This window comes from Balaenoptera musculus, chromosome X, assembly GCF_009873245.2.
Source record: "Balaenoptera musculus isolate JJ_BM4_2016_0621 chromosome X, mBalMus1.pri.v3, whole genome shotgun sequence".
NCBI classification, from domain to species: domain Eukaryota; kingdom Metazoa; phylum Chordata; class Mammalia; order Artiodactyla; family Balaenopteridae; genus Balaenoptera; species Balaenoptera musculus.
Window position 1 is genome coordinate 63,063,063 of NC_045806.1, and position 13,545 is coordinate 63,076,607.

A 13,545-nucleotide genomic window follows, 5' to 3' on the forward strand; every position below is an offset into this window, starting at 1 on the left:
CATTATGGATATTGGCATGCTATAGGGGAAAGGGCAGAGGCTTCGAAAGCCTAAAAGACCTCCACCACTTACTAGCTTTATGACTTTGGGCAAGTGAACTAGCCTTGCTGGAGCTCTGTTTGCTCATTGATAAAATAGGAGCAAACATACCTACTTCACTGGGTTGTTCTGAGAAATAAGGATACAATTAATGAGTATAATATGCCTGATGTAGCTGGAAGATATTAGGGGCTCAATGAATGGTAAGTTCCTCACCTATCTCATTCTAGGGTTATGATCATATATTTGATTATTTGTCTAAGTAAGAGGCAAAATATCCTTCAAGTGGCCTCAGAAAAAGACTCCCAAAGGAGAGTTGGAAACACAGAGGGAACATACTCCTCATATCTCTGGAAATTCCTGGAGACCTGGAGATCCAGCCCCCTCCATCCACCCCTACAGCCCTGTAGTTTGTCTGTTTGTGTGATTTAAGTCAGGACAATAGCCCCTCTCAGGTCCATAAGAACATAAGTTCCTTGACTTGACTCTTCCTGTGTGTCATGCAAGCAGCATGGCTAGCAGAGCACGTACAGTTGGCTACTAATGATCTGCATGTGTTGAAAGCTGATTCCTTCCACTCTACTCCTGTGCACCGACAAGAACAGATTAACATGCATAAGCTCTAGGGCAAATTTTCCTGCTGCAGGGAATAAGATCTTGTCACTTTACCAGGAAAGCTGGGTCACTGAGGGGTCTTATTACCTTCTCCAGTGCCTTTCTTTGGTTAACTTATGAAGTCCAAGAAGTTTGCTTTCAAAGCTGCTCAGTGTCTCTGTCAGCGCACCCTTTATTTTTGTAGGAATTTACCCCTCCCCACACCCCTGCCCTCAGCACCCCCTAGCTCTCCCCTGAACCCTTTTCAACTTCCTTTCAATTTCCCCCAAACCCTCTTCTCAACTTTCCCTCTATCCTCTCTCTAATTCCTCTATACCTCATCCAATCTCCCTCCACTCCAACCAGCCTCCTACTTTCTCCATCTCCCTATACCCCATCGCTCACTGACCTGTCACTACTCCTGGAATATTCAAGCTTCGAGACTCTTCCAATTCCCTCCCTCCCTCCCAACTTACTTCTGTCTTATTCTCTTCCCTCAGCTAATCCAAGAAAGAATTAAAACACTAGTAGAAATTGCCCATGTTTATTGAATTTAAAAAAATATCACTTGCAAATTTATTTTCTTTATTGAAAAGATGTTGCAATTGTTGTGATAAAGAAAATCTTGATAAGGAAAAAATCAAGTCGGTCTAACAACTATACTTTTTCAATGTTAGTTTCTATTATCTACTCTCATGCATATTGTTAGTATAAATTGTAATTAAAACATCCCCACATTAATGCAGGGTTCAAAGAGGGGGGCATGCAGGGTTGGCGGAAAAAAAAAAGCAGCTCAAAGTCGTCAGGTTCAGTCCATGATCCGAGAGGCAGGGTTGTTGTACAGGTAGCCTTAGTTCATTGCCAGAGATTCAGTGGAAGATTCTGTGAGCAGCAAACGCTGATGACAGCTGAGGTAACAGAAGACAGGTTGCTAGGAGCAGTCACTAGGACATAGGATCTACCCAGCAATTATTTCATCACGTCGTCTTCTATTCCACCTGTGCCTGAAGCAATTGTAGTGACAATAACGGGATGGAAAGGACACAGTGCGGGTACTCCACTCGATGTTAGGATCATGTGTTTCAAGCCAGTGGATTCCAAGAATCAGAGGGTACCTTGGCGCATGAATAATGTCAAACTGGAGCTCTTCAACGTGGTTTCCAATTTTAACTTCAACAGGTGGTGTTTCCTTGGTTATGGGTCCATTAATCAATGGACGGCCATCTACGGTTTCGAGCATCAGAGGAAAGATGTTATTGCGGATGGGCAGCTTCTCTCGAAGAACCACAGAATGGTCAATGCTGTTTCTGTAGGAGCCTGAATCCACCATCGCTTGCTCAAAAAACTGTCGTCTTCCCAGTCGGATTTCAACAGTAAGCCAGAGAGTACGAGACATGGATATTGGAAGTGAGGGGGAGGCATATTTGTAGATTGGCCCGCCCGGGTTCCCCCTTACCGCCGGGCCTCGATGTTTCCCGCCTGCTGGGCACGATGAGGCTTGACAGGGCAATCTCTGGCGAAATGACCAGGATAACCACAGTAGAGGCACAAGTGGCCTTCACGGCGGCGGGCTCGTTCGGCTTCACTGAGGTGTGGCCGATTGCTTGAAGCCTGCACAGGCTGGTTTTCATCTGGTGGACTATCAAACCCAGCTTTCTCCTGAGAGGGACTTGCCTCTTGTGGACTTAGATCAGGCTTACCACTTAACTTCTCTTCTAGGGTGATGCATTGGGTGATCAGATCAGATAGGTTGGTGGCTGGGTTTGTGCGAGACAGTTCATCTCGGATAGAACTGGCAAGCCCTTCCTGAAATTGGATGCAGAGGGTGCTTTCATCCCAGTTTAGCTCTTGAGCAATGATGTGGAAGTGGGTCGCATACTGGTGGACATGGTCCTCCCCTTGGCAGAGCTTACGGATGCGGTGGTTGGCATCTTCCATGTTTTCTGGATTGTCAAAGGTATCCTGGAGCACTTGTATGAAACTTTCAAATTGCTCCAGCAAGGGGCTTTGGATATCTACTAAGGGCTGGAACCACTTTCCTGCTTCACCTGAGAAGCGGTTGCCAACAAAGCTTACCAGAGCTGCTTCGGTGGGATACAGGTGCCCTCTGACTCTCATGTAACTATTCAATTGAACCAGAAACTCAGGAAGCTTCTGGGCATCCCCATTGAAGGCTAAAGGGTATTCTAGAGGGAAAGCTTCAGCCTCTAACCCATTGGAAGACTGTGGAAACTCTGAAGCTGCTGATGTTTCAGCAGCTGTTAGGCCGTCCAGGGGCTCCTTGGGTGTTAAGAGTCCTAGGAACTCCTGGGCATCTGAAGGATCCTGGAGCTCCTGGGGGGCAAGAAACTCAAGGGACTCCAGGTGTGTTGAGGTGTCCTGGCATTTTGGTGCCTCCTGGAGCTCCTGGGCATTTGGGGGATCCTGGAGCTCTGAATTCTGGGTCCCCTGGCCTGCTGGGGCATCCTGGGTATCTGGGGGCTCCTGAACCTCCTTGAATTCTGCGGGCTTCTGGACCTCCTGGGCCATTGGGAGCTTCTGAGGCTCCTTGGCCTCTGAGGGCTTATGGGATATCCAGGCTCCTGTGAGCTCGTGGACCATTGGAGGTGCCTGGGGATCCTGGGTTGCTGGGGACTCCAGAGACTCTGGATCTGCTGGGGGCTCCAAGGATTTTTGGGGCTCCTGGGCTGCTGAGGGCTCCCAGGATGGGAGGTCCTGAGTCTCTCTGGGCTTCTGGGGCTCCTTGACCTCTGGGAGCTCTTGGGGTTCCAAGGCTGCTGGGAAATCCAGGGTCTCTGGGGGTCTCTGGGTCTCCTGGGCCTCTGAGGGCTTCTGGAGTGGTTCATCCTCTTTGGCTGCTTGGGGCTTCTGGAGCTCTGGGATCTGGGACTGCAAGGCAGCATTTTCCTCCATCAGCCGCTGCACTTGAGCCTGCAGAATTTCATTCTCCAATTTCAGAGCAATATAGGAGGCTGCTAAGTCCTCCACCATCTTTTGAGGAAATGGACTTGGTTTGGCAGTTTGCTGCCAAGAGAGAGTGGGTGAGCGCTTGTGAGGTCTTTCTAAAAGCTCCTCACAGGCAGATGTCAGGCTCCTTGAGTTTTCCAGAAAGTGGGGATTTGGGCCCCACCAAGGTTGATTAACAGGAGGTCACTGTGAGCCCCCGGAGCTCAGCAAAGGGAGGTGTCAGATACACTGTGAAGAGAGTGGGATCTGAGGATCAGAAACTGTGGAAAGCACTCATTCAAAATAAATCATGACAAAACTTGCCCAGCAGTGCTGGATTTCTTTTACTATAGGCTCATATTCATGAACTGGGTCATATATGCTGGCTCTGACCCCATGACATTTTAAGAACAGCATCTGACCAAATCCGTGTATTTATTTTGCATTCTTCTTTTGAAAGTGAGCATTATATTAGAAACAATTTCTCCATATTTTTTCCTGTTTTATATAGTCTTTAATTTCTAATGTCTGCCTAATATCCCAATGTAACACTTGGATTTTAACAGCTGCTTTCAATGACTAAATCAAATGTTTGAGCAATGTGGGGATTTTAAGTTCTGTGGTGGGCCAACCCAAGAGATATTTTTGGGTGGCTGGGGTAGGAGGTAGGGGTGAGCTCTTTCTGACACCTCAGAAATCATACCACATAAGTAACCACACAAGACCAGCCTCAGGAGAAAACAAGCAAAAGTTGACAAAAAATATATATGCGCTCAGCAGACACATGCACATTATTTATAAAATGCCTCAAAATAGTTAAGAAAATAATCTTTATAAATGTACATTACCATTCAGAGACTTAGTCCAGGAGCTCGGCTGTCTGCGTACCCATCGCTGAGAAGGGAAGTGTGTGAATGGTTGTGGAGGCTTGCCTTTTCTGCATACACTGAACTCAAACAAACACACCCACTCCCAGAACACGTTCCAACTCTCCTCTGTAACGTAGCTATTTCGAGTGTGGAAGAGTTTTTTTTGACAGTACCTCTCAGTTTAGAGCAGCAAGGAAAGTAGGATGTTGCGCCCATGTGAGGCAGCCTCATGTACTCAGCCCTTGGTTACTTTAATAAATATTTGGCCAGGAAATTGGGAGTAATGCCACTGCCCTTGTGAAAAGTTGCAAACATTTCTGAATGACCACAGTGGTTTGGGACTTTATTTTTTATGTCCGTCTAATGTAACCTCCCATCACTCTATCCACACTGGGCTGTTTGTTTAATTCTTACTCAGAGAGCAGCCTGCAGCACCTTAGTCCCTTCTCCCACCCACCTACTCAGTCCCTAGGGTCCCTCTCTGCAATGTTTTCTTGGGAATTTTACCATGGACAGATCTAGACAAAGTATAATAGGGTAAGATTTTAGAGGAGGTCAACTTTGTTGAAAGGTACTTGTAACAGTCTTGCAGGGTCCCTGGCTCCTCCTGAATGTCTTGGCCCAGGGTTCTCATTCTTCCCTGAGCCACTCAGGTGTTCTAGGCAGCACCCAGGTATCCCACTAAGGGCTGGCCTCTTGAGAAATGACCTTGCTCAAGATCTCACCTTCTCTTCTCATGACAAATCACAGTCACGCCCTGGGCATGGGCCATGTGGCCATTTTAGGTAAGACTCATTTTTGTCCTAGTAAGGAGTGCGGTTGGGAACTGTCTCTGGCCAAATCAAATCACACATCAGGTTATTCATGGTCTAAAGTCTCCTTTAAAAATGGTCAGTTCTACATTAATCAGCATAATGGGATAAACCCTGGTGATGGAATATGCCCAAACCACAGCAAACTGACAGACTGGACAAGCTGAACCTTAATGCAGAGGCTTTGAAAAGTAAAACCTTTTGCAAATCAAATGATATTACCTCCCTTCCTTTTGATGTTTTATTCTTTAGAAACACAACACACATAAAAATACCACCATCATCGGGAAATAATGTGTTCTGGTTATGTGAATTTTTTAGATAACTGGAGCCTTCCCTTTGAGAATCCAAAACACACAGTTGATATTTACCTTACCAATTAAAAAAATTCTAAGAAATATTTATAGAATGCATTACACTTATTTCTCCATTCTTAAGTAGATTATTTTGAGTGTAATTTGATTTATTTTTTAATGGTTTGGGCTCATACTTACACAAACCAGCTCCTTTACTGTGTTTAACACCATGTTGCCTTCTGAAAGCTATTGAGAGGTATAAAGTGGCCAGTCTCCAAATTAAATACCTCCAAATTGCTATACTTTCCAACTTCTTGTAATTTTTTTTCACTTTGTATTTTTCTACTCTTTTGCTATCAAACTGTCACATAGCCCTCCACGCTGTTAACTATATACCTTTCTATACTAAGTATAGGCAAATTTGGCAAATTATTTAGTCCTTCTAAAATTTAGCCTAAAATTCAGCTTATATAAAAAATTAAATTAAAAAAATAAAATTCAGCTTATAAAACTGTAAAATGGAGCTATTAGTGGTACTTAACTTTATAGAGGCATTGCAAAGATTTAACGAAATAATACATTTAAAAGGCTTAGCACAGTGTCTAGCAGCTAGTAATACCCAGTGAAGGTTGACTATGATGATGATGATAATAAGCAGCTATAGCAGCAGAAACATCATTGTAATTTATTCTTTTTAAGCATCTGTGAATTGGGAAACTAGAGAGTTAAACTTGCTAGAATTGTGTAAGGGCTGAACAGGGGCTCTCATATGAAGAAATTTACAGTGCATGGATTTTACAGCTTGATTTTTCACCACTCGGGTGCTTTTCTTTTCTTCCTGGCTGGGTTATGGATGATTTAGTTTACCAAATAATGCTCTAGAATCAGAACTGGAGGCACCTGAGCATGAAGATGAGATGATTAACAAAGGGATTGTGGAGCAGCCAAGAGAGATGTCTAAAAAGTCCATGGACTAAAGCACTGAATAGTGCCTTGCCTACGGACATATTTATTCAGTGGGCAAATGCATGGACCTCTCCGCCACCCCTGTTAAAGAGCAAAGATCACATTCAAAGTCCTTAAGTACAAGTTCCAAACTGTCTAAACATAGAGAATTATTCTATTTTGAGTGGAAAGAAGAGCTACACTTACTTTTGTCAAAATGCCTAGAGTAATTTTAATATCCTGAGTTAGTCAAGTAAGAATAGAAAAGTAATTACATCCAAACTCTCATCATGTTTCCCCTACACTTTAGTCCTTTTCCTTACACTCACAACATGATGGAATTTATGAAGATTTAGAATGGTTATGAAAACATTTTAAGTAAATGAGGTTTTTTTTTAAAAACTGGCAAATGAATTTTGAGGGAAAAAAGACAAATGTCCATTTAACAGATATAAAGACTGCACAGTTATGCTCAGTTATGTTAATAAGTTACATATGTTAATTGTTAACTTAGGGAGAAAGGGAAGGGAAAGTTTGAATAAGATGAAATTCTACTTTGTACATTGCACTAAGAATCATAATTTTATTTTGTTGGCAATGTACAATCTGAAACATTTTAGGTTTCTGCTGGGGTCTTCTCAAAGCTGGCTAGGCTGCATCTTCAAGCAACTCAAGCTCCTGCCCCTCCTTCTTCCAGACTGGAAGAGTGAACAGGACAGGTTACCCCACAGACCTCTGGCACAATGCCCAGCTACCCCTTGAGGGCAGTCCCACGCTGGTGTCTGTTTTGTTCAACATGTTATTCCTATGGTTAGAGACTTGCAGCATTTTAAGTTTAACCCACTATGTGCTTAGTACAGGTTGAAACTTTTCTTGTATCAACACTATACAGCATTGGGGCAACAGGAATTCTCAATTCCTTTAGAAGTTGGAAAGCTTTCCAAGAATTCTCCTTACTCATGTGACTGGGATCCAAAGCACGTGGCAATGGAATAGGAACAGAGTCTACCCCGGTACAACTCTGGAGTCAAAATTTGTCACCCCTTCGTCTCCTTTTATGATATTTACCATCTTCTCATTTTATTTCTTTTCCTTTGCATACTTAGGTGGCCTTTTCCCTAGATCAGCTATCATTTTGGGAAAATGAATCCCTACTGAGCTCTAAAAGGAACTTTCTTGGGGTGTTTGCATTTTCATAGGGTATTCTGAAAGGCTGCAGTCCCTTTAAGACCCTACTGTTGGGAGAGATATCCTGAGACAGAGATATCATTTTGACATCCTTTAGATCACACCACTCAGGTGTCCCTATATATATATATTTCCTTATAAGGCTGGCCCAATAAGGCTTCTAACATTAACAAACTTGCTTAATGATTTCAATGCTCTGGCTTCATTGAATCCTGGCAATGTGCTGACCAGGCTGCCCTAGCTAAGGGCTGAAGTAACCACCATCACAGCCTAACAGTGGAATAAGGGGCCTTTGCTATAACCCCACTCTTGGGGATGTCCCTCTTATAGGGATCTTGTCCCCTCCTTTACTTCCTGGAGCCCTACTCTCTGGGATTTGCCAATGCTGGTTCACCCAGAAAGCAGACAAATCCAAGCTTATGGCATCAGCATGGCAGAAGAGACAGAGGGAAAGGGAGAGGGAGGGGGAAACAGAGGTGGGAAGGAAAGCAGAGGGAGAGGGGGAGGGGAGGAGAGAAGGAAAGATCACAGAAAATCTAGAAAAATGCTCAAAAAACAGCATATGTACATTTTGGTCAGTTAAAGAGAATATTTAAGTAATTTAATTATTTTTATTTTTTAATATCTTTATTGGAGTATAATTGCTTTACAATGTTGTGTTAGTTTCTGTTGTACAACAAAGTGAATCAGCTATATGTATACATATATCCCCATATCCCCTCCCTCTTGAGCCTCCTTCCCATTCTCCCTATCCCACCCCTCTAGGTGGTCACAAAGCATCAAGCTGATCTCCCTGTGCTATGCAGCAGCTTCCCACTAGCCATCTATTTTACATTTGGTAGTGTATATATGTCAGTGCTACTCTCTCACTTTGTCCCAGCTTCCCCGTACCCCACACCCCCATGTCCTCAAGTCCATTCTCTACATCTGCGTCTTTATTTCTGCCCTGCAATGAGGTTCATCAGTACCGTTTTTTTAGATTCTATATATGTGCGTTAGCATACGGTGTTTGTTTTTCTCTTTCTGACTTACTTCACTCTGTATGACAGACTCTAGTTCCATCCACCTCACTACAAGTAACTTAATTTCGTTCCTTTTTATGGCTGAGTAATATTCCATTGTATATATGTGCCACATCTTCTTTATCCATTCATCTGTTGATGGACACTTAGGTTGCTTCCATGTCCTGGCTATTGTAAATAGTGCTGCGATGAACATTGGGGTGCATGTGTCTTTTTGAATTATGGTTTTCTCAGGGTATATGCCCAGTAGTGGGATTGCTGGGTCATATAGTAGTTCTACTTTTAGTTTTTTAAGGAACCTCCATAGTGTTCTCCATAGCAGCTGTATCAATTTACATTCCCACCAACAGTGTAGGGGGGTTCCCTTTAGAGAATATTTAATTTTATGGTTTAGCATTTTAAAAATCACATGATAGGAGACTATCTTTTAATGATTAGACTTACCTAAGCACCTCTAAAGGTCATATTCAGGCAATGGTGGTGGTATGGTTTTTATAGGGTTGCAGACTGTTAAAGGGGTGGTGGTAGACTCTCAGTAGGACTAGAGAGGAATGTCCGAGTGTAGTGATGGGAGAAGCAACTGTGAATGGTGTACTGAGGACGGAGAATATCAACCCTGACAACCCAATATTTTTACTGTGAAGTTCAAATGAGATAATAGTTGTGAAAGTGCTTTGAAAAAATGTGCTAATGGAAAGAGTGCAAGTTTTGAAGTAAGGCAGGTTAAGGTTCAGTTCCCAGCTCTTCTCTTTACTAGCTGTGTGATCTTGGCCAAATTACCTAAATTCTCTGAGACTCATTCTCCTCATCTGAAAGTAGGGGATAATAATAGGTCATTACTGAGTTGCTGTGACGATTAGAAATAATGTTAATACTTAACAATAGGCATTTGTTGAGTTGTAGCTGATGATAAAAATCATATTGATAGTAAAAGGGATTGCCACCGATTTTCTATATCAGCTCACCTAGTGCATTCAAACAAAATTCCTCACAAATTTTTGTATATAAACCCACCATAATTAACACAACTGTTCCACAAATATTTATTGACCATTCAGATGGTTAAAGGCACTGTGCTGCAGTTGTGTGTGTGTATGTGTTTGAAGTATGTATTCTGGTTGAGGAATACAAAGATGAATCCACTTGAAGTTTTTTCTCAAATAATTTACAGGCCAGTATGCAGGCAAAATATGTACATTAGTATTAATAGTGTAGAAATCTCCTAGTGTTAAATGTCCTGTAAGAGATACAGGTAATGTGTAATGAAGGTGGAAAAGAGAGAGATTGTGACTGGGTGGGGTGGGTGGAGAGGAGTGAGGGATAGAATCTGGGAAGACTTAGTAGAAGAGGTGATTTTTTAGCTGAGCTTTTGAGTTAGGCTTTGAAAAAGGGGTAAGATTTGATCATCCCACTATGGGGGTGAAATTAAAGTGGATGAAGAAATGGACATTCCCAATGGAGGAAACAGTGAAAATAAAGGCACAGAGGTTAGCAGTTATAGCCTATGAATGGACAAGCAGCAGTTCAGTTTGGATGAAGCCTGGGGTATGTGAAGGAAGTATGTAAGTTCACAGACTATAATGTGATATATAGCTACTTAAAGAGAAAGTTGCCATGTAACAGAGATGACAGTAAAAAGCAAATGTTGTATATATACTTGGTCAAGAAATGTGTGGTCTTGAATTTTTAACTGCCCTATATATTTTCTTAATTTACTGAACTACTGACACCCATTAGCTATCTCCCCACCCTACCCAAGAATACCTGACAGAGCTTGACTATGATTTTATCTCAACATTTCCAAGAACTTTTTAATGTGTGTTTTCTTAATACCCCGTAATTCTGCCTGTGATGTCCTCCATGTTCAGAATGGTTCAATTCCCCTCCTCTTCCAAGTCAGGTATTAAACAAGCAAGACTGTCTCATGTTAACCCCAGCATGGACCTCTTGGTTTAGATATCTCATTTCAATTATTTCTTCTTGGAGCATATTTACATAACCAAATTCCATTTCCTCATTTTCTTCCATTCCATTTATGCCATGATTTTGTTCTTGTCACTGCCGTATTTGATTTTTCTAGCACAGCTGGATTATCTAAAACTGAGTTATTTGTATATATCCCTGACAGAAAAATAGCTCCCCTCTTATTCTCTGATTATTTCTTGGCTAAAAGACAGAAGCAGAAAATATCATTAGCAAGGAGTCACATCAGATTCCTGGGACATTTGTATTTTCTTTATGCGTGCCAGCAGAGCATGGTCCAACAGCATGTGCAAATGGGAAAGATTACACTGATGAATTATTTGTCAAGAGCTGAAAAGGCATTTTGGTTTTCTTGATTTTTAGAGAGAGCTTCGTGATTTCTTTTTTCAGCTGCCTTTAAGCAAGCAGGGTTGTACTTCTGAGGCACTTTTTGCTTTCAACATTTGTGTAAGCCAGATATGGTGCAATCTAGTCACTGTGCTACATCAGGGTGACTGCAGTAGATAGCACAGTTTGAAAAATAAAGATTGTTATTTAAAAATAACTCCATGGGGGAACATTTCTGGCAAGTTTCATAAGAAACTGTTAATCATAAGTGACTCTGGGTAGGGGGAGTGGAGAGGACTTTTAGTTTTCATTTTACATTTTTCTGTAGCATTTGAGTTATTTTTGAAATATGAGCATACATTTCTTCTTTCTTCTTTTTTTAAAAAACAGCTTTATTGAGGTATAGTTGATATCTAAAATTGCACATATGTTTTGTGTACTATTTGATAAGTTTGGACATAAGCAAACACCTGTGATACCATTACCATAATCAAGGTAATAGACATATCCAACATCTCCCAGAGCTGCTTTGTGTCTTGTGTGTGTGTGTGTGGTAAGAACACAACATGAGAGCACACATTTTTTTTAATGAAGAAATATAAAGGAGGCTTACCACTTGGCTGTGGCCTCATGTCCAAGTTTCTTGATTTGGCATTCAAAGCCCTCTAAGATGCAGTTCTATCCCACCTCTCCAGCAGTGCTTCCCTTTTCCCTTACTCATGCCCTACTAACCATGTTAGTCTCTACGTTGTGCCACTCACGTGGCACACTCAGCCAGACTTTGTTTACAGGTCTATGCCCTCTGACTGACTTTCCAAGTTTAAAAAATTAACCCTTCTTTCTAGGCCCAGTTCAGAAGCTGCCTCCTCCTAAGAGCCTTACCTGATTTCCCTAGCCCACACTTCCTGTTGCAAATGCAGCCAACACTGATTGCAGTTCTCATTTGGAATCTAATTATATCTTGTCTTAGTTTTCTCTGGTTGGTCAGAGGAGCCAGATTCTTGTCCTGCCACATGATCTTGGGTAGGTAGCAATCTCTCCTCATCTAGAAAATGAGAGTGTTGGATGATTTCCTAAATTCCTTCTAGTTCTAACAATCTAGGTTTCTAATATTTGTGAAAGAAGCTTTCAAAAACTCAAAAGCACTATAAAATAGAAACTGGTATTTGGATTACACTTTTTAAATCCCCCACAGCTTTTATAGTAACAGGTAAAAGAGACACATTTCTGACAAACTGCTTGTATGTATTATCTTAAAGTTTGATAAAAACCCTACTTCTTTGGTTAACAAAGTCCAACTTTTAAAAAAATTGGAAAGACTATTTTTCACACATTAGGCACGCCAATTTTAACATCAGTTTTCTTCTATAGGCAGCTATATCTTTCATTCTTGGGGTAAAAATCGCTTGAAAATATTTTGATTAATTGCGCATTTGGCATTAATGACCCCTTTCAATGCTGTGTTTCATCACGCTTGAAAATTTATAAATGTCCTGGTATCATAATTTGTCCTGAAGAAACTAACTTCCCAGACATGACAGATAATATTACTGTTCCCATACATTTTCCATGGAAATAATAGCTGCAGCAACCACAACAACAGCAACAACAATAGCAAACACTTCTCTAGCATTTACTATGCACTAGGCACTATACTATACTATACTTTTTGCTTATATTAACTTTATATTAACTCATTCAATTAAGTTAGTATAACAACAACCACAACAACCCTACAAGAAAGGCATTTCCCCCTTCTATTTCACAGGTTTAAAGACTGAGGCTCATAAAGGCTAAATAATGTGCTAAAGGGCCAAAGAGCTGGTAAATGGTGGAGATGGGATTACATCTCAAGCCATTTGTCTTCATACTCTGTGCTCTAAGCAATTTAAACTATTATTCTAGGCTGCTTCAGCTCTGTCCCCAACTTTCTGTGTGTCCGTGGATTAGTATCTTCCTTTCTGAGCCTTTTTTCCTTATCTGAAAGTAAGGAGGTTAGACTAGTCAGAGATTGCAAACTAACCATCTCTGGTCTAGAGGTGGCCTGCAGATATGTTTTGATTGATCTGTACTTATTTTAAAGTTGATTAAAAATCAGGAGATCCTACACAACAGTCCAGTTTTCCAAGTTACCTTGAAAAATAGTTCTATGCTAGGCCCATATTCCCATATAGCAACAACCAACAGGAGTTGAGTAAATATTGGCTGCTTCCTTAGCTGGAGAACACACTCTAGTTTTCTGCAGTTCCTACCACTCCCTACTCCATTACATCTACTTGCTTTACTCTTAAACTTTCTCTGCCTGGTTCCTTATAGACATTTGAGCCAGAGCTTTAATCCTGATCATTAAAGTCCCTTCAAGCTTCAACATTCAGTGATTCTACGTGAAGTTAAAAAACATACTGATATACATGAGAACATGGATGGATCTCAAAAACATCTTGAGTGAAAGAAGCCAAGAACAAAAGAGTAAATGTTACCATTTTTTGAAGTTCAAAAGCAGGGAAATTTAATCAATAGTTCT

At 41.4% G+C, this 13,545-nt stretch overlaps 1 protein-coding gene across 1 annotated transcript; it reads right to left on the reverse strand.

Moving 5' to 3' along the window:
• Window positions 1–2,076: 2,076 nt before the first annotated feature.
• RTL3 (retrotransposon Gag like 3) lies at window positions 2,077–4,470 on the reverse strand. The gene is made up of 2 exons (XM_036840041.1): window positions 4,428–4,470; window positions 2,077–3,828 (listed from the first exon to the last, which is right to left on the reverse strand). The coding sequence occupies exon 2, from the start codon at window positions 3,622–3,624 to the stop codon at window positions 2,086–2,088; it is 1,539 nt and encodes a 512-aa protein (XP_036695936.1). The 5' UTR covers window positions 3,625–3,828; window positions 4,428–4,470; the 3' UTR covers window positions 2,077–2,085.
• Between the last annotated feature and the right edge of the window lie 9,075 nt (window positions 4,471–13,545).

What these genes read in the sequence shown, in the direction of transcription:
- RTL3 (XM_036840041.1), bottom strand. Translation starts at nt 3,624, where the DNA reads ATGGTGGAGGACTTAGCAGCCTCCTATATTGCTCTGAAATTGGAGAAT.